Below are 21,182 nucleotides of genomic sequence, written 5' to 3'. Positions count from 1 at the left end.
AGTTGGGCATAGTGGCGTGCACCTGTGGTCCCAGCTACTCAGGAGGCTGAGGCAGGAGGATCGTTTGAGCCCTGGAGGTTGAGGCTGCAGTGAGTTGAGATCATAACACTGTGCTCAAGCCTGGGCAACAGAGTGAGACCCTGGGAACAGAGTGAAAAAACATATTTTCTTCGGATAAGAAATCTTTAGTTTAACATATGGTGATCTAGAAGGTCCAGTTTTAGTTATAAATGGGTTTTATTGATGTTTTCATCAACCATTTTTTATTCCAAGCATAGTACATTATAGTAACTATTTTTGAACTTTTGAAATATTTAGAAAACTGAAAAGTGCAGTATGGAAAGGAGGGGGAAAGATAAACTTCGCAGTGGAGAAACCTGACAAACATGACCTTGGCCAGATGATCAACGTCACATCAGCAGTGATAAATTATGTGGATAATATGTACCTTTGATATGCTAGAACAAAAATAGCACTTTACTTCTGTGGTCTTTCTCCCAAAACACATAACTCCAGATTAATCCTGAGAAAAACATCAGGCAAATCCCAATAGAGGGACAGTCTACCAAATACCTGAACAGTGTGCCTTGTAACTGTCAAGGTCGTCAAGGAAAATCTAAGAATTTTTTTTGAGACAGGGCCTTACTCTGTCACCTAGGCTGGAGTGCAGTGGCACGATCTCAGCTCACTGAAACCTCTGCCTCCAAGGTTCAAGTGGTTCTCCTGCCTCAGCCTCCAGAGTAGCTGGGATTACAAACAAGCACCACCAAGCCCTGCTGATTTTTGTATTTTTGTAGAGATGGAGTTTTGCTGTGTTGGCCAGGCTGGACTTAACTCCTGACCTCAGTTGATCCACCCACCTCAGCCTCCCAAAGTGCTGGAATTACGGGTGTGAGGCATCGTGCCTGGCCCTAAAGTCTAAGAAATTATGGCCGAGAGGAGCTTAAAGAGACATGATGACTAAATATCATATGGTGTCCTGGAAAGGATCCTGGAACAGAAAAATTACCAGCTATCATCTAGTAATAGGTATGTGGTCTTGGGCAAGTTACTTGACGTTAGGTAAAATTAAGGAAATCTGAATAAGGCATGGACTTAATTAATAATCATATGTCAATGTTGGTTCATTAACTGTAACAAGTGTACCCTTCTAGTGGAAACTGGATTTGGGGTTTTTTGATAACTCTCTGTAGTGCCTTTATAATTTTTTGGTAAAAAAAAAACTGTTCTAAAATAAAAATTTAATTAAGTAACAAAAAAGAAGATGGGGAGATGCTGAGGAATGAGGAAGAGCGTGGAGAAGAACAGCTGGAACCAGGTGACTGGTTTTAGGATCTGGCAGTGGTTGCCAGATCGTGGACAAAGAGAAGTTGAATAGCTGTATCTGAGGTAGAAGAGTTTTCATGGAAACTGGAGTTAAACTGAATTTTTATTAACTTAATTTTAGTAGGAAATTCCAAGACCACTCTGTGAGACTTTGTCATTCCTATATCATCTTTCTTTCCCGGGGCTTCGTGTGCTTGTTATGTGCTTTTTGGAATGCATATTTACATTTTAAAAGTATTTAAAATTAAAATGTTCACTGGTTTTAAAAAAACTGAATAGAGGCTGTTAAACAGCAAATGGGAATCTTTGGATAATTGCACTAGGAATGAAAACACCCAATCCAAATGTTCTCCCAGAAATCAGTACTAAAAAGAATAATGATAAGACATTTAAGAGAAAAAAAACAAATACGTGAAAAATAGGTTTAGGAAATTTTGACACACATACAGTAGGAATTATAGTAGGAGGAAAAAGAAGATTGGAGGTCAAAGAACTAATGGAAAAAAAATTTATTGAGCTCGAGAATATCATCTTAAGATCTAATGAGCCAACTGCATGCTCGTCAGGAGGAATCAAAGAACAGCCACAACTAGACATACTCTGGTGAAATTTCTGAATTTCAAGGATGAATATCATGTAATTACAGTCTTAATCCTGAAATTACAGACTATTAAGGAATCCATGAGAGTGAGCAAACTACTTAACAAAATCTATGCAATGCTGTCCATGCTGTGTTCAAAAGACGGCTCCTTATCCAGCTATAGCTATGTGATGCTGGGCAGGTTACTACACTTCTTACAGCTTCCATTTCCTCATTTTAAAATAATATTAGTTTGGTTCAAAAGTAATTGTGGTTTTTACCATTACCTTTAATGGCAAGAGCAGCAATTACTTTTGCACCAATCTAATAATATCAGCTACTTCCACTGTGCTGTGTATGGGTCAGACACCGCTCTAGGGGCTTTCTAGGTACTACTTAGTTTATCTTCCACCACAGCCCCAGGGTGTAGCTTATATAATTATCCCATTTTGCAGATGAGAAAACCAAAACACAGAGAAGTTCTTTGCACAAGGTTATGGAATGGTAAGTGGCAGAGACTGTCTCAAGTCTGCACTCATAACTAATTTGCTATAAATACCTCTTATATGGCCTTGTGTGGTATTATGAGGATTCAGTGAGATAATGCATTTAAGATGTGCATCATGGTGCCTACCATACAATGTATTCGATAATTGCAGCTACTATTTGTTTAAAAGGTGAAGCAAATATTCAACTCGAGGAGCTAGAAATTTAAATCAAGTAGAAATTAACAATGAAAAAGCATAAAATGCTAAGTTAGGAAGATAAAAATCATACACAGAATTGATAAATAAAAGCAAAACTTGAATCTCTGAAAAAATCAAATATACAAATTTCTTACAAGTTTTTTTACAGAGAAAGATGGGTAAAATGCACACTTTGTCAAATCTGGGATTATTTCCTACAAAAACGCACACAAAAATATTAAGTAGGAAATGTAATAGAGTAATTAAAACAGAAGAAATAGAAAACACCAACAAATGTACCTCCAAAAGTAATCATTCCCAGATTTTACAAATGAATTCTGTCAGAACACAATTGATTCAGCAAATAGTCTAATTATGGCCAGGTGTGGTAACTCACGCCTGTAATCCCAGCACTTTGGGAGGCTGAGGCTGTAGGATCACTTGAGGCCAGAGGTTGGAGACCAATCTGAGCAACGTAGCAATATGTGAGGGAGACCCCATCTCTATACAAAATTTTTAAAAAATTAGCTTGGTGTGGTGGTGCGTACCTGTGGTCCCAGCTACTCAGGAGGCTGAGGTGGGAGAATCACCTGAACCCAGGAAGTCACGGCTGCAGTGAGCCAAGATCATGCCACTGCACTTCAGCCTAGGTGACAGAGCAAGACACTGTCAAACAAAAAAATTCTAATTACTATGTCTTGGGAACTGTCTTGTCACTGGCTTTGTGGAAATAAAAAAAGAAAACTCCTTGCTATGGAGGAGTGAGGAGATATTGAAAATTCTCATACTATTTAAACTCTTCCTAACTCGCTTTTTATGTGCCCCAAAAAGGAGGCACATAAAAGGAATATGAAGAATGAACTCCCTTAGGGATGGACATGATGTAAGTAAAGTTGTTAATGCAGCCTCTTCCCTTCTGAAAGAGAACCTGGCTTTTCCATTCATTATTTAGCTCTGTTCCCCTACACACTAGATGAAGATGAAATATCTAGTAGGCCTGGGTGGCAAAGTGTCTGGGCTGGGACAACTATAAATGAACTATCCATTTTTAGTGGAGTGTCACAGCCTTGGGCTCTCCTGAGTGCAGGGGTCTTGGAAGCTGTCTGTGGAGCTATTTCACCAGATATTGACTCCTGTGGGGCACAAAGCCTTAGGCCAGGATGTCTTGGGCCTCCCAATGGAAGTTGTGCTTCTCCACACCTGAGTCATCACCTGGAGCACTAAAGAGAATGGTGCCTGGACGACCTTGAGGGCCATTTCTACTGAAGAGGAGCACCTAATGCTGCCACCCTGGGAACCTGTGTTTCATCCTCTATTCAAAATAAAGGAAGAACAAATTGATTCCATCAGCGTATTAAAACCGTAATATAGTATGACCAAATAGAACTTATTCCAGGAATGTGAGGATGGCTCCACATTTAGTAATCAATTAAAATAATGTATCATACGAGTTAGTGGAAAGAAAACTCGTGATCCTGATAAAAAAATTGAAAGGCATTTGTAAAATTCAGCTACCATCTCTAATAAAAATTTGGAGAACTGAATATTCGAAACTGTTCCCTATTAGGAAATCAACAGCAAACATGATATTGATTGATACACGATTATTTTAGATTCAGGAGGTACATGTGCAGCTTTGTTATATGGATATATTGTGTAATGGTGAGGTCTGGGCTTCTGATGTACCCATCATCCAAATAGTGACCATTGTACCTAATAGGTAATTTTTCAACCCTCACCCCCTGCTCCCCTCCCCCCATTTGGAGTCTTCGGTGTCTGTTGTTTCCATCTTTATGTCCATGTGCACCCATTGTTTAGCTCCCACTTATAAGTGAGATCATGCAAGCAAACATGATATTAAAATGAAAAGCATTGAAAGTATTCCCAATAATATGAAGGAAATGTCAACAATCATTACCACAACTGCATTCTAAAGTCCATCTACAGCTGTAAGATAGCTCATTGGACTAAATTAGAGTCCAGAAAAACACTTAAGAAAAATTAAAATTTAGTGCTCAATAAGGTGGTATTTCAAATCAGTAGGTAAAAGAGATATTTAGTTAGTAATAGTATTGACCAAACAGGAAGAAAAATAAATTAGATTTCTTCTATGCCCTCAAATAAACTCTAAAAAGATTAAAGATTTAATTGCTGAAAATAAAATTATTCACAGACTGGAAAAATAGAGATAAATATGTTATATGTTTGACCACATGAAAACACAGTCAGAAAACACTACAAGCATAACAACAAACAGAAGAAAATAAATGTAATACATTTGAAAAACAAAGATACAAAAAGAACTCTTAGAAATCAGTAAGATTAATATACCAACAGAAAGGTGGGCACTAACACGTAACTCACAAGTAAAGAAATATAAAAAACCAAGAATTTGTTAATTAATGAATTCAATACATACGTATTAGCATCATAAATTTGCCAGACACACGGCCGAGGTTAATAAAAAATCACTGTCCAGTGTGGATAAGGATGTCAGAAGTGGACATTCTTAAACATGACTAATGGGATTATTATAAATTATAAATTCTATTATTATATGTTAGAACATCTTTCTGGAGGGCAGTTTGGCAAAATGTATTGAAAGTGAAAGGGTTACAAATACTTGACCATTCATTCCAAATCTAGGATTTATATTGTCATGAGTGGATGTGAGCCCTGGAACTGGGCAGTCATCTTATAGCCCCAAGGGGAGGGAAGTCAACCCACAGTGTGGCAAAGCAGCCTGTCCTCCACGAGATCTCAGAGCTACAGATCCGACCACCCCAGGACCCACCGTATCCACAGATGCAGTGTTTTGTGAGATGGCAAATTTCCTTATCACTCCAGTCAGTGTTAACTGGGGTTTTGTGATTTGTGGTCAATCCAATCTTGATGATACAGGGCTCTGCCCTTCCATTCAGACCTTCCAGCCTCATCTTCCACTTCTTCCCAACAGCCACCTCTGCAGTAGTCAGGCTGCTTCCAACCCTGCCAACACCTCTATTTGCACTTCTGGTCCCAAGATTGTGAGAGAATAAATTTCCGTAGCTTTAAGTCACCCAGTTTGTATACTTTGTGATGGCAGCCCCAGGACACAGATACAGCTGAGGCCTAGAATCCACCTCCCTCTGCCCCAAAGGCATACGTTGATTTTCTGCTTGTATTAAGTAGACTTGGAATACAGCCTATAAAGTATGGGTCAACAGAAGTGGAGATTGATTTATGGCCTTGCAGATAAGAACACAGGCTCTGGGCTCTGGTAAATCTCATTCAAGTTGCCAGCTATGTGTCTATGGCAACTCTCCTAGCTTCTCTGAGCTTCCATTTGGATATCTACAAATAGGGTTAATAAAGATTGTTGAGGGGGCTGAGTGAGATGATATATATAAAGTGCTTAATATGTTACCTTGTGCACAGGAAGATTTAACAAATTCTAATGCCTTAAGTCCCCAGTGTAATCCAGAACAACAATTCTCATCCTCCCTTAATTAGATGGACATCAACGAATTGGCCACAGCAAAGCGTGGGGAGTAGGGGGAGTCCCATAGTCTATGAGAAATACAGGGGCAGATCTCAAGTAATGACGGACTATGCCAATGGGAGGATGTGAAATTCCTTTTACAAGGATAGCCCAGATTGTTATTAACCAACAACAGTGAGGAAAGAGAAGTGAGAGGAAGGAGGAAAGAAATAGATTCTAGGTCTTGGAGCTCAGAGAAGACTGTGTGGGCCCACACAGGGAACAGTAGCTTCCAAGGGCAGCAGACACAGGGTTTGCTCAGGCAGGATGTGAGGGAAGGGGTCCTGGGTTCCCCTTCCATGGAGAGAAGACCCAACCAAAGGACAGCATCACCAGCGGGGCTTACCCCATCACGCTTACTTAGAAAGTAGTGATCTAGAAATAACTACTTGGTTAGGAAATTAGCACTTGAGGATTCTCATAACTAGTTATCTCTTGGCTGCTTGGAATAAAAGGCAGAACGGGTTTTACTTGGAAATGTAGTGCCTTTTTTTTTTTTTTTTTTGGTCATTTTATGCTGTGCCTTCCTAGAACACATAACCATTTTGTTTTATTCCTAAAGAAATAATCCAGGACATATGAGCTTTTATCACAAAATAAAAACATCAAACTTTATCTTTGGAACAAAATAAATGGTTGATCATTGTCTTTTGTCATTTATTGTAAAATATGTTATCTATGATAACTCCTGGTATGCATCTCACTCCAATCTTCTTGATATTTAAAATAGGTGAGTAATTGATTTATGAGCGTGGTGTATTTGCTCTGTAGCTTATTTGCATACTTACATTTTGATACTGAAAGAAATCCTAGGAGCTAAACCTCAAAAGTCATAGACTTGGCCTAGATAAACATCTGCTGTTTTAATGGCATTTTGAACTGCAGAGCTACCATTTAACAACCCTGTATTCTTTTCTTTTTTATAACTGAGTGGGTGGGGAAATGGGAAAGAATTCTAAAGAACCAGTCACCTTACCTGTCTCCTTCTCTCTGTTTCATCCTTTGCAGAGGAGCTCCTGCACTACGCATGCCTTCCTCGTGCAGTTAATCTAAGAGTCCAAAGAAAGAAGAGATTGAAAAGCACTTCAGAAATTCTCAAACCCTGCACCAATGTAAGGGACTACAGAACTGCAAGAGGATTTACTCCCTTGTTGGTTAATCACTTTTCAAATGTGTTCCTTGTTCAGGTAAATGTGACATCTGCTTTTTGTTACTTGTCTACTGGGAACCATGTATTGGTCATTTCATCAATAACACAAATTTAATAAATGTTCACAAAATTAAATGTATTAGTCATTTCTTCATTTAACCAGGAATTCCTGAGCACTCTGTATAGACCATGCCCTGGGAATAGTGATGAGCAAGAGAGTCCATTGTAGTGTCCACTGTCATGGAACTGACATTCTCCTGGGAGAAACAGACACTGAAAGAGGCACAGGGCAGATGGCAGTGATTGCTGTGGTCAGAGAAGGTCTTGCTGAGGAGGTGGTAGTTGAGCTGAGTACTAAAGGATGAGAGCAGGTCACGTAGGGAGGAGCTGAGGAAGGAGCCAGCAGGCAGAGCTTAGCAAGGGTAAAGGCCTGGAGGATGGAAATGGAAAAAAAACTGATGCGATGGGAGGGTAGTAATGAGGGGGTATCAAAGAGCGAGGCACCTGGACCAGACCAGACCACATTTCCGAACGGAAACATACCTCATTCCTGAGAATATATCCCAAATGGAGCACTCCTATCTTTCATGAGGAAGGGCTGGGTAAAGTCTCACATTCCTTTCTCTAAGTGAGTGAGCGCTGGGGCTGCATTGGTGCATGGAAAGGGTAAGTAACCTGCCCAAGGAGCACCAGTGGCCATGGATCACTTGACCCTGAGCCAGCTCCTGAGGTGGCAGGGAAGGTGGGTGACCCAAGGCCTGCTGGTCAAGCCAAGACTTAGCTTGTTAAGTCACTCACTTTTCTCCTAACTTCAATATGTGGGACTTTTCCTAGTAAACCAGAGCCTGCCTGAGATATCTTTGCTGCAGCTACCGGATTTCATTGAGAGAAGATCTTTGGTTCATTGGACCAGCGAGCTCACTCCACAAAAAGCCTCAGGAAATGACAGGCCCCCACCACTTTGGATAATCTGGCAGTCTGTGGCCCAGGTCCCCTGCTCCCTTCCCTCTGTACAGATGCCTGACCTAAATAACCAGATGGGGATAGGGAGAAGAGACACCTGAGCAACCAACCCCTAGCTCTACCCTTCCCAGGTCTGGAGGATAATAGTTGATGACTTCAGAAAATGAGGGGTGGGGTGTGGGAACTCAGCCAGGGGGTGGCCAACTTTTCCTGTAAAGGGGCCAGATAATAAATGTTTAGGCTTTATGGGTTACATATGGTCTCTGCCACACATGCTTGTTTTTATTTGTTAATTATTTCTTTATAAACTTTAACACTCCGAACCCTTAAAAAGGTAAACACTGTTCTTAGCTTACAGACCTTACACTCAACCTGAAAAGTGGATTACAGTTTGTTGACTCCTAACCTCGGTTGCTTTGCCCTGACAAACTTCAAACCGGAGGCCACTTAATCCAAGTTAGGGATGGAGGAGCTGTTTCTTTTCATCTCTATGGGAGTACTCTGAAGGGAGCCTTCACTGACAACTGCATCTCTACATCCCTAGATCCCCATTCCCACTTTCCACATCACCATCCTCACTTACAGTCAGGAAATGGAAGCTGGGAGAGGCCAAGCAATTCCCCAAGGCCATGGAGCTAGCAAGTGATAGAGGCAGGACTTGAAGTCAGGCATTCTGATTCTAGAGTCACTGGTCTTAACCACTGCACTATACTATCCCCTGCTAGAAACTAGAGCTGTGGCTTTCTCTTTGTGGGCAAAGCCCCCATCTGTACAACAGGAGGGGTGGGGTAGTGTTTTCCTCAATGTGATAGGCATACCCGATGGCAGGTGAAATGATTTCCACGGTTCACACACACAGCATCAAATAATATTGATTCACAGAATGAAAAGATGATTGCCTTTCCACATCTCTCTCAAGTCTTCCAATAATGTCAGGGAAGGAGGTTTAGTCTGATGTTAATGTATCTTTAAAATCTCTCCAAAGCATGCTAATTTTCTTTTCTTTTCTTTTCTTTTTTTTTTTTAAAACAAGAACAGGTTTTATAACTCAGGGTCCTCAGTAGGCAGTGATAGCTAGCTAGAATTTTAGTATCACTGTTGTACTATTATGGTTACTTCTCTTGTTAGTTTCATGGTTTTATTTTTGATTGCCTTTTTGATTATTTGCTATTTATGAAAAATGTTAGTGTTGCCATTGCTGTAATTCTCTTTTCCATTTCTTCATAGTTATAATATTGCTGCTGAAGCTCCTGCCATCACACCCAAATTGGAATTAAGGGGAAAGACAGGATTCAGCCACTTTTATCTCCTATTACCAGGAAAGCAAAATAATTTTACATACTTTGCATTGATTGAAACTTGCTGCATGGCTACATGTAGCAGCAAAAGAGGCTGAAAATGTGAGTGTTTGGCTGGATACATTGGTACCTCAAACTAATCAGAAATCTATCGTCAAGAAAAAGGCATACATCCAGTGCTTTGTAACGAAAGTGTTTGCCACAGGCTGGGAATCCTTTGAGTTTTTTCTTCAGTGTCTGCAAAGGGCAGGGATGGAAGTCAGAGATGTGGGATGGCTTAAGGGAATTTAGCAAAACACCTGTTTCTCTTTATCTTGTTTACCACCAAGACACTCCCTTCCCTACAGTGCAGTGGAACACTGACGAGCCATCCTCACTCCTAAGAAACAATACACGATGAAAAAAAGAGTATTGCCATACTCTTACAGTGAGGCGAGGAAATCTTATGAGTTTGTCCCCATTGGCTGTTACAGATCAGAGTGCTAAGCTAAAGAACGCATCCCCTTTTCAATCTACTGTGTAGAAGCTATATTTACTTACCTGCACATACCTCCAAATATGTACCCTAGAAATCAGATTTGAAATCTTATAAATCCCAGAAATAGGAAGTGTGTATTTCAAGAACTACTTTTCAAATTAGTGTTTTCATTCAACAAGCATTTAGTGAGTGCTCACAGTTCCCCAGGCACCTTCTTAAGTGCTGAGAATATAGGGATGAACTGGACCCATAAGGCCCTGGAGTATATATCCTGGTGGGAGAGGCAGATAAAAGATCTGCAGAAAAACAGGAGCTCAGGAGGATTAAGAGCTGAAATCAGGAGGCAGACTTCTGGGCTTGAATACAAATTCTGAGGCTTCCTGACTTTGTGGTTTGGGGCAAATTACTTGCCTCGCTATGCCTCAGTTTCTCCATCTGTAATATAATAATTATAGTACTTCATAGAGTTACACTGAGACTGCTTTTTTGACTCATAGTGATTAAACACAGACATACTGAAGGGCCAGAAAGCTAAGATGTAGACAGTGTTTTAAAGGGTAAAAAATGGTGATGACAAATTACTACCCACCTCATTTGGCAGCCGAGTGTATTACATGGCTTAATGTACGTAAAGTGCTTAGAAATGTTGCTAGTATGGCCAGGCCTGGTGGCTCATGCCTGTAATCCCAGAACTTTGGGAGGCCGAGGCGGGCAGATCACGAGGTCAGGAGTTCCAGACCAGCCTGGCCAACATAGTGAAACCTCGTCTCTACATGGATGAAACTGGAAATCATCATTCTCAGTAAACTATCGCAAGGACAAAAAACCAAACACCGCATGTTCTCACTCATAGGTGGGAATTGAACAATGAGAACGCATGGACACAGGAAGGGGAACATCACACTCCGGGGACTGTTGTGGGGTGGGGGGTGGGGGGAGGGGGGAGGGATAGCATTAGGAGATATACCTAATGCTGAATGACGAGTTAATGGGTGCAGCACACCAACATGGCACATGGATACATACGTAACAAACCTGCACATTGTGCACATGTACCCTAAAACTTAAAGTATAATAAAAAAATACAAAAAATTAGCCGGGAGTGGTGGCGGGTGCCTGTAATCCTAGCTGCTTGGGAGGCTGAGGCAGGAGAATCGGTTGAACCTGGGAGGCAGAGGTTGCAGCGAACCTAGATTGTGCCACCGCACTCCAGCCTGGTGACAGAGGGAGACTCTGTCTCAAAAATAAATAAATAAATAAATGTTACTAGTATGTAGTAAGTTCTCAGTAAATGTTAGCTATTATACTCTTTCAAGTACTGGGTTTTTACTTGATGTCATACAGTGTTATACAAGGTCTCCAAAGATACTGAGGAGTCCTCAAGGCCAATTTTAGCAAGCATGCTTGCCACATTCTTGTGCTCATAGTTGAAGATTTCTTCTTTCAGACACTTGCACAAAGGGATACTTCTAAGACGCATTTGCATTAGGTGGCGAATTTGGTCCTGGGTATGAAAATCATTGAGATTTGGGAATAAAGGATAGTAAGACTGAGGTTGCAATTACTAAAGGAAAACCCCAACAGAGAGAAGTGAAGTTCTGCAATCTCACGCACCCTCCCCCGACCCGCTCTCTCTCCCCAGGCCCCCCTTCGTTAGAACACCCATGACTGGCTATATTATATCAACATTTCCCATAATGTAAAAAGGGAAAATACAGACCTGGGCTTTCATGGAAAGTATTCTAACTCTCACAACGAGAATGCCTGCCTTTGAATTTTTTTTCTTGGTTTTTAGATCTTTAACTTTTTCTTCAGCATTTCAGTACTCAACTTTTTGAAAATCATCTTTTCTGAGGAATGATATTTCCTGGCACAACATCATCTTTGTCAAGTGACTCAGTTTGATTTTTTTGTTTGTTAATATAAAGTGGCCCCAACTTACAGAGAAAAAGTGGGCTCTTGGTATCAGTTTGATGTCAGGGGTTTTCCACGTTTGAGAGGGAGCTTTAAATACCACTGGATCTGAAGGTGTCTGCAGGCGAGCTCCAGTCCTCTGTCAAGATGCTTCTGGCCGTGGTCCTTACCTCTGCCCTGCTGCTGTGCTCCGTGGCAGGCCAGGGCTGTCCAACCTTGACAGGGATCATGAACATCAACTTCCTCATCAACAAGATGCAGGTAGGCTGCAGGGGGCGCCCGTGGGAAAGACGGCCTCTGACAAAGTGAAATATGTATGAGGATGAAAAAACTCGGGGCTGACTAAAGGTCCTTATTTCTCTATCTACTTTAGGAAGATCCAGCTTCGAAGTGCCACTGCAGTGCTAATGTGAGTGAACGCTCTTTAAGAACTTTCCAAATTAATTTTAATTTTCACATCTGGAATCTTCACTCTGAAATTTCCCTTGCAGGTGACCAGTTGTCTCTGTCTGCCCATTCCTTCTGTAAGTATAGTGAAAGAATATAATTTCGACCTTGCATTTTTTTGGTTTGTTTTTAAGTAAAAATAAGATGCTTTATTTAATATTTAATGTTATACATTGTTGCTTAATTCAATTGTTACAGATTAGTGTTCCCTGTTAAAACTGCATTGTTACAAATTATTCCCTTTTAAAACTACGATCTTGAAATCCTGTATTATGAACATTTCTTTGTATTTAGTTAACTTTATGCCTCTTGAGAAGTCTGAACACTTTTCAACATTAAAAAAAGAATCCTGAATATCTTTTTAGATAGGTGGCCATGTGCACAATTAAATAAAACTGGAACTAAGGATATAATAATTGCTATAGCTCATATCATATTGCTTTCTAACTCATTTACTGATAACTCTAGAGTTGTGAAACAATGTAAATACAATGACAACTCCTTATCTTTCATCTGTCATGAATGATCTATGCGCTATACCTCCCCCTCCCTGCCTCCTCCCTTCCTCCCCACCACCCTGTTGTCTGTCTAGCTGATTAGAGTGACTGTTGGTTTGAATGCTGCCCTCTGGGCAGATAGAGGATCTGAGGCTGTGAGTGGAAGGAGGGTTTCCAGAGGTCCACTGCCCACTCTGGCAGGAAGGATGGGTGGCAGGAAAGTTTTGATTCCTAATTCAAACTCCTGGGTAGGGTGAGGAGGAGGCACTAAAGGTGCAGTGCTTTATTCTTTCTCATGCAAGGCCTGGGAGAATCTGAGCTTCTCGCCCGGGCTAGGGTAAGACGTCGCACCCATCGCAGTCCATCCATTAGGTGAGAAGAGGATAGAGCGCCTTCTGGGCAGGAACCAGGCAGACAGCACAGCCCCTGTCCCTCGGTGTACAGTCCGTGTTTTTAGCTGCTGCTGAAATACCAGCTGCATTCAATTGTCACATCCCATTAGCTGGTGTGAAAAGGCTTTTCCTCACTCTGCACTTTCAGACTTACAATCCTTGAAGCTGGGAAGCACCCGTTGAAAAGAATATTCAGAGCCAACTATTTCAGGGCCCACAGCCCTCATGTTTCCTGGATGTAACATACAGGAAGTCTCCTCCAGGAGATGTCACTGTGGAAAAATGGCGTCCCCTTTAAATATGGGAGATCACTTCCTACATTGGCAAGGGACCTATCTAAAAATAATGCAAGTTTGAGTAACGGTGATTAAATAAAAATCATCTCTATTATATTGCTCTTTGTGATATATTTCCAAAGCTGTCCTCAGAATATTTCTTTGAATAAATCTTTACTATTTACCAGGACAACTGCACCAGACCATGCTTCAATGAGGGACTGTCTCAGATGACCAATACCACCGTGCAAACAAGATACCCACTGATTTTCAATCGGGTGAAAAAATCGGTTGAAGTACTAAAGAACAACAAGTGTCCAGTAAGTTTGTTTTCATGTGTGATATGTTCCCGTTGGTGATTTCTATGTGAATGGTGATGCCAACCTTGTTTGAACGCAAAAGGATGATAAAGTTGGAATTGATAGTTCAAGGTTGATAAAAGACATCTAAGAAATTTAATCAGAAGTAATATAATTAAAGCGAGATCCATTGAAACAATAGAATTAAAGTGAGACAGATCATTGTTCCCGACGAGGCCATTTACTTCTCTCTACTATGGAATAATTGAAGAATCCTTTCTGAGAGTCATTAGAAGCTACAATCTAGAGAATCAGGGATGTAGCTCATATAACACTAAATTATCCTAGAGATTCAATGTACTAACTGAATGGATGTTGTTAACAGGGATTTTTTTTTTTCCTGTTGATTAAGGAGGTTTTGTTTTGTTTTGTTTTGTTTTGGAGACAGAGTCTTGCTCTGTTGCCCAGGCTGGAGTGCAGTGGTGCCATCTGAGCTCACTGCAGCCTCTGCCTCTCGGGTTCAAGTGACTATCCTGCCTCAGCCTCCCAAGTAGATGGGATTATAGGTGCGTGCCACCATGCCTGGCTAATTTTTGTATTTTTAGTAGAGACAGGGTTTCACCATGTTGGCCAGGCTGCTCTCCAACTACTGAACTCAAGTGATTTGCCTGCCTTGACCTCCCAAAGTGCTGGGATGACAGGTGTGAGCCACCACACCTGGCCTGCACTAAGGAGGTACTTAAAGGGCAATGCACCCAGGTCAAGGTGGAAGCTTGCCACTCATCCTGAATGCCCATCCACACATTCTTTTCTTCAGCATATACCCTAGTCCCTGACAGCAGAGTGGGATGGCAAGTTGGATAGAGGTGACCTCCCTCTTTTTTGGGTATTAGCATCTCCACACAAGATCCTAGAAGGCTGAAAGCCCTGAGCTCAGCTGTTTAGCTGTATGCATTTCTACCATCAATGGCATCTAGTTCTAAGTGCTTAATATATGCTGTCTCACTGAATAAATACATACCTTAGGGACAATCATTCAATTTATTACTCTAATTTGCCTAAGGCTGCATATTTAATAAGTGGCAGAGCTGAGATTTGAACTCAGGTCTATGTGACCTCAGAGCCACACTCTTAGCCATTGTACTGTCAAATGACCTTGGAAAGACAACCTAAAATGATAATGATACAATTTTAGGCCTCAAAGAGTCCCTAGAAAAGGCTTTCTCTAATGCAGAGATTTAGGGCCACTTAATAGGGGTGTGTGTGTGTGTGTGTGTGTATATGTGTGTGTGTGTGTGTAAAGACCCCTGAAATCCAATTTGAGGTCAACCACCTATGCTGTCTTTACACCACACGAGCTAGCCTGGACCTGCCCACCTATTTGCTCTGTGTCTCAAGCTGCTTCCCTTCCCATCCCCACAATCCTCACCACCGACTCTGGCTCTTGGCAGGCTGGCTCCTGGGGCTGCTTGGCTCTACATCATTTGAGTCACTCTGTCCTTATCAACTTTTATCCCCACAGTATTTTTCCTGTGAACAGCCATGCAACCAAACCACGGCAGGCAACGCACTGACATTTCTGAAGAATCTTCTGGAAATTTTCCAGAAAGAAAAGATGAGAGGAATGGGAGGCAAAATATGAAGATGAAATATTATTTATCCTATTTATTAAATTTAAAAAGTTTTCTCTTTAAGTTGCTACAATTTAAAAATCAAGTAACCTACTCTAAATCAATATCAGCTGTGATTATTTGTTTAAAATTGTATGTCTTTATTTTGAAATAAATACATATGGGAGAAAAACAACATGAGCTTGTCTCTAGGAAATTATTCATTTTTTGCTGCTCAGAACAAAGAAAGCTACAAGTGTTGTTAAGGGGGAGAATAGATCAGACGCTCCTGTAGTGATAAGACTCCTGATGCTGAATACAGACCCTCAGGCTCATAGGCTGTGGCTGGAGCTGCAGGGGGCCTGCAGGGAGCAGTTACAAAGAATGTCTATGGGGACCATCTAAGGGTTGCCGTTAGGGGAGGCTGAAGGCATGTCTGACACTTCTAAGGGGGCTAGGGTCCTGAGAAACTGGCCATGTGCCAGAAAGAGGCGGAGGCAGCAGCTTGGAAGTGGGAGACTGCTCAAGAATGTGGGCATGCAGAATAAATGCTTAATAATTAAGTGCTTAACCCACTATTTATGGTAGGAAGTAGATATTATTATTACGCATTTCTGTTTTATATATGCTGAAACCAAAGCTTAGAAAGTCTGCATGGCATTCCCAAGATCCCACAGGTGGTGAGATTTAGATGAAGGATTCACCCCTAGTGCTCTCTGCTTCCAAACCCTTTGCTGTTTGTGTTCTGCCCCTTTCTTATTCTCTTTATACCAAGGGTGTACATTGTGCTTCTTCCAACCATAGCCTGAGGGTAAAATAGACCCATCATAATTCCAGTCCACACTCTCATATCCAGAAACCTAGGGAGTCAGATAGGTTTCAGAATTCAAGCTTTTTAGCCTTTTAGAAAGTTAAAACAATCCATGTGCCATATATTACATAACACCCACAGCAGGGCCTGGGGCAAGTTTCCATAATTAAACATATCAATCCTGCAGCAGTCACTGAAATGGTCAAGTTTTGCAGCCAAATGAGTCCTAACAAATCTTGAGTTTTCGCAGCTGTTTGGATTTCAGAATAATGATAAGAAATTAGTAAGCTGCATTAACAAAACAGCCTTTCTCTAGCTCATGCCCTACTTAACAAGGGAGGCGGGGGTGGGGGGCACTCTCCCCAAGACATTTTACCTGGGGCTGGGCTGGGTGTCTCCGGGAGGAATAGAGGTTTCTGTAGCTTCCTGGACAGCCAGCTGTATGGAGTTCCAGATCGCAGCTGAAGGGCCTTCTCTTCTCCTCTTCCTCTATGTGGGTTTTCTGAATGACTGGTGCCAGACATAGTTGAATCATGTGACATTATGTGGTTTACCACCTGCAGCATGGGGAGACACCAGCCCAAGCAGGATCACAGCAGGGACAGATGCTGATGGTTGGTGATGGTTTCAGAATACAACTCGGAAATGCAACATGTTGCCAGAGGATATGGGCAGAGACGAGCTTCCACTCACTGATGCAGATTAATCACCAGCATAGCTTGGTGCTTTCCCTCAGCTTTTCTGCAAAAGTCACATAACCTGCAGTGTTCATTCCTGCAGGCAAGCTCCAAGGAGGGTTCACTTACAGTGAAGTGTGCTATAATTATCATCTTCTCGGTGCCAGGAGAGTTGAGATTCATCAAGAAGCCACCCTGGAAAAAGGAGAACTAATATTTATTGTTTACTCTGTACCAGGCACTCTTCTAAGCCTATTTTGTAGAATATCTGGTTGGATCCTCACAACAACCCCATGAGATATTTATATAATTGTTGTATGTAATTTTTCCCACTGCACAAATGAGATAAGTAGGCCCAATAAGGTTGCATAACTTGGCCAGAAGCACGTTGCTCACAAGCGGTGAAGTTGCTACCCTCTCCAGGTTGCCAGGCCCCAGGCAGAGTTGTTTCCAGTAGATTCCAGATCAAAGCACACACTGCAGGCCAAAGCCAAGCCAAGATGTGGCCAGCCATAAAGCTGGCTTTCCCATCTATCCATCCATCCCTCCCTCTGTACGTCCATCCAGTTTGAAGCAGGAAGATGCTGTGATGTTTAAACCTCACAATTCCTCTCCTCCCATTGTCACACTGTCACCCTGATTCATTGACCCCAGACCAAGACCTCCCTTTCTCTGCAAAGGGAGGCCTCAGCAGAAACTCAAAGAGGACCCAAAGGGCTTCATTCTTTATTTTTATCCTTTAAAAAGATGGTTCATGCCTAAAATCCCAGCACTTTGGGAGGCTGACACAGGCAGATCACTTGAGCCCAGGAATTTGAGATCAGCCTGGTCAATATGGCGAAACCCAGTCTCTATGGAAAATACAAAACTTAGCTGGGTATGGTGACATGTAACTGTAGTCCCAGCTACTCAGAGTCTGAGATGGGAGGATCGCTTGAGCCTAGGAGGTCGAGGGTGCAGTAAGCCATGATTGCACCGCTACACTCCAGCCTGGGCGACAGAGCAAGATCCTGTCTTAAAACAAACAAACAACAACAACAGCAACAACAACAACAACAAGAAACAGATGGCTTCATTGAGATACGCTTCATATACCACATGCAATACAATTCATCCATTTGAAGCGTATAATTCAATAGATTTTAGTACATTGGCAGGTTGCGCAACCATCACTTCTTATACCGTATCATATTATCTGTAAATAGAGGTAATTTACTTCTCTTTTTCCAATTTGGATGCCTTTTCTTTCACTTCCTTGGCTAATTTCTGCCTAGAACTTCCAATACAATGTTGAATAGAAGTGGTGAGAGTACATATTCTTGTTTTGTTCCTGATTTTAGTGGGAAAGGATCCAGTCATTCACAATTAAATATTAATATGATGTGAGCTGTGGACTTTTCATAAATGCTTAGTATCAGGCTGAGAAAATTCCCTTTTATTCTCAGTCTGTTGAGCACTTTTATCATGAATGAGATTGGACTGTGTCTGATGTATTTTCTGCACTTATTGGTATAGAGGTTATTGATACAGAAGTTAATTCTTGGCTTTAGAGCTTCCAGTGGTAACTTTCCTAGCCCTGGGATAGAAAGTAACTCCTTGGACTATGGAAGAGAAGTCTGAGAGGAGAGGATGATGGCAGACACTGTTGAGTTCCCTGGAGAAGGGCTCTCTGCCTGGCCCCCAGCAGAGCCTCGGGGTAGAGAGCAGAACTCCTGCGGAGGGTAGAAAACCAAGAGTGAAGGGCACATGAGCCATATCCCCTGAATGCCCTGGGAGATGACATGAAAAGAGAATGCCTCTCGCCACGTAACCCAAGGTGTGGTATAGGGAGGACCACCCACTGGCCCTAGGAAGCTGGGCTTGATGCAGCCTCCTGAATAGTTTCAACGGAGAAACCAAAGATTTTCACACAGGGCAGAGAGGGGCACTGATGTGTCTTGGAGGATGGTGAGGCCGGAGAGGCCTTGGGATGGGCATATATGGCAGGCTCGGACCACGGGACAGGGACCAAATGGGACTGAAGATGCTTCTACAGAAGCCACCCCGGAGGGAAAGCCATGCCCAGGACTAGCCAGAAAGAACATCAGGGTACGACAGAGCACCTCCCAGGTCCCTGAAGCCTCTCCCTAAATCCCAAACCTCCCAGATCTAAAGTCAACCCCAGGGGAAGGTGGAGAAGGAAAAAATCTCGAACTGGGCATTTAACTTAGAATTTTGAAGTTTTACCCTGAAATGGCAAAATTTTTTTTTCTGTCATCAGCTTGAAAAAAAATCTCAATTTAGTTAATAAAAAATAAAGAAACCTTCATTTATTTGCTGCAGACCTGAGGATGTGATTTAATCACTCAACAGACACTAACAAGTGCACAGTGAGGAGCACGAGCTGAACTCAGCGTGCCGTGAGGAAGTCGCTACCACTGTCCTCAGGATCCACGGGTGCAGGAGCAGGGAAAAACCTGGTCTATGCTGAGAGGAGACCGGAGGCACGGGGACGTGGTACTTGAGACTGGAGGGAGTGGCTGAGCCCAGAGCTCACTGGCCCCTCCCCATCCTCAGACAGAGGAGCAAAGCAATGTTTCTCTGGGTGGTTTCTGGCTCCCTGGTGCTCATGGTCTGGACTTCTCTGCTGGACCAAACATTTCTTGGAAAGCTCTTTGATGCCAGCCTAGCAGAGTGCGCATTGGGGATCAGAACCTTGGAGGGCCTGAATCAGTGATTCATGATGCATCCCAGGCATCAGAAGGGCCATGTCACTATCTGCACCATCCTAGCCCACGCTTGCTAATTGATATCCACTTGGAGGTCCAAAGGCAAAACATCTGCAGCTCTTAGGGCTTCACATGCAGAGATGACGCCCAGGGAACACTGTAGTCATCCTGTGTTCACCTCCTGGAAAAAGCAAACAACCCAGAGTCAGAGAAGAAGGCAGGCAAAGAACAGAAACCAGAAAAATCATACCAGGCCACCCCTTCCTCCAACCCCTGTTTTGCACTTTACAGTTTACAAAAACACTTTTTCACTTGATCCTTATGGAAGCTGTGCAAAGTAGGTAAGGGAGACCAGTGTGGCCATTTTACAGATGGCTCAGGGGGCACTGATGCCTGCAAGAGCACAAGTAGCTGATGGCCTACGTGAAACTGGAACCCAAGGGGAAGGTCTCCCTAGTGTGAAGTTCTTTCCACCACAGAGAAGGAAAAGGGCAACGCCAAGGGAGATGATGAGGCCCAGGAAACAGGAAAAGAAGTGTCACGGGGCCCAGGTGCTCTCACCACAGGGCCAAGGTCGTGCACTCCCAGACGCGGGCTCCTGCGGAGAGTTTAGTTGACCTCTGCTGCCACCAAGTGGCTGTTCTGCAGGGTATCAGCCTTTGGGTGAGGGATATGTACATACACATATATATATATACACATACACACACACATATGTATTTTTTCCCCTGTAGGGCAACAGTTCTCAAAGAGGACCCACGAGGTCAAAACCACTTTCATAGAACACGAAGATGCTATCCGCTCTTTTCAATCTTATGTTCTCACAAGCGTACAATGGAGTTTCCCAAAGGCTGTATTGCAAGTGATAACCCACAGACTAAAAGCAAAAGCAGACAGGGGAACGCAATTGCCCTCTGTTTAAGCCAGACTTAGCCGCAAAAATGGAAAATGCAAGTCTTCTCATTAATTACATTGGTTTAGAAAGAATCGTTATTTTCATAGAATGTTATTTATGTTAAAATGTCATGGGTTTATTATTATACCTAAATGGATAAATATTTTTGAAATTCTGTTTGAATTTCCAGTAATTGTTGGTAAATATATATATATATATATGCAGATGTTCTTTGAGGTCCTTAATAATTTTCAGGAGTGAAAGGGGCTGCTGTTGATAACTGCTGCTGTATGGTAATGGTTTTTGTTCTTCTTTTCATCATTCCTGGTAAGGCAAATTGGCCAACTCTGAAGCCCCCCAACTCCAAGACACAAACACCAAAACTGGTGCTTGGCTTGGAATTCTGTTTTGTTTTCATCCTTCTTAAAAATAGGATTCCATTTGTTTAAAGACTTTCCTGACCATGACAACAGAAATTAATGCCTGATACTAAGCTCCCTGAGGGTAGGGTCCCTGCCATTGTCACCCAATGCCTATAACAGCAGTCAGTTATAGTTATAGCCACAGTCAGACTACACACACACACACACACACACACACACACTCTCTCTCTCTCTCTCACACACACACACTCTCTCTCTCTCTCTCTCCCCCTC

The 21,182-nt window shown here is 42.3% G+C and overlaps 2 protein-coding genes across 2 annotated transcripts in view; one reads left to right on the top strand and one right to left on the bottom strand.

Annotated features, from left to right (window-relative positions):
- SMAD5 (SMAD family member 5) overlaps positions 1 to 7,107 on the bottom strand; it is a 281,680-nt gene extending 274,573 nt beyond the window's left edge. Inside the window, exon 1 of the mRNA XM_058441224.1 lies at positions 7,089 to 7,107. The gene's annotated coding sequence lies outside the window, so the exon portion shown is untranslated. The remainder of the gene's footprint in view (positions 1 to 7,088) is intronic.
- Positions 7,108 to 12,039: 4,932 nt separating this feature from the next.
- IL9 (interleukin 9) lies at positions 12,040 to 15,612 on the top strand. Its single transcript, XM_032155968.2, has 5 exons — positions 12,040 to 12,176; positions 12,289 to 12,324; positions 12,407 to 12,439; positions 13,715 to 13,846; positions 15,348 to 15,612. Exons 1-5 carry the CDS (start codon positions 12,063 to 12,065, stop codon positions 15,465 to 15,467), a joined length of 435 nt encoding a protein of 144 aa, XP_032011859.1. The 5' UTR covers positions 12,040 to 12,062; the 3' UTR covers positions 15,468 to 15,612.
- The last annotated feature ends 5,570 nt before the right edge of the window (positions 15,613 to 21,182 follow it).

Source organism: Hylobates moloch, unplaced genomic scaffold (assembly GCF_009828535.3).
Source record: "Hylobates moloch isolate HMO894 unplaced genomic scaffold, HMol_V3 SCAFFOLD_6, whole genome shotgun sequence".
NCBI lineage: Eukaryota > Metazoa > Chordata > Mammalia > Primates > Hylobatidae > Hylobates > Hylobates moloch.
The sequence above is the reverse complement of the archived record's forward strand: the minus strand, read 5'-3'. Positions and strand labels throughout refer to the sequence as shown.

Excerpts from the sequence above, each read along its gene's own strand:
- IL9 (XM_032155968.2), top strand. The coding sequence starts at position 12,063 with ATGCTTCTGGCCGTGGTCCTTACCTCTGCCCTGCTGCTGTGCTCCGTG. Across the intron at positions 12,177-12,288 it reads TCCTCATCAACAAGATGCAG|GAAGATCCAGCTTCGAAGTG; the intron begins GTAGGCTGCAGG and ends TATCTACTTTAG. Across the intron at positions 12,440-13,714 it reads TCTGTCTGCCCATTCCTTCT|GACAACTGCACCAGACCATG; the intron begins GTAAGTATAGTG and ends ACTATTTACCAG.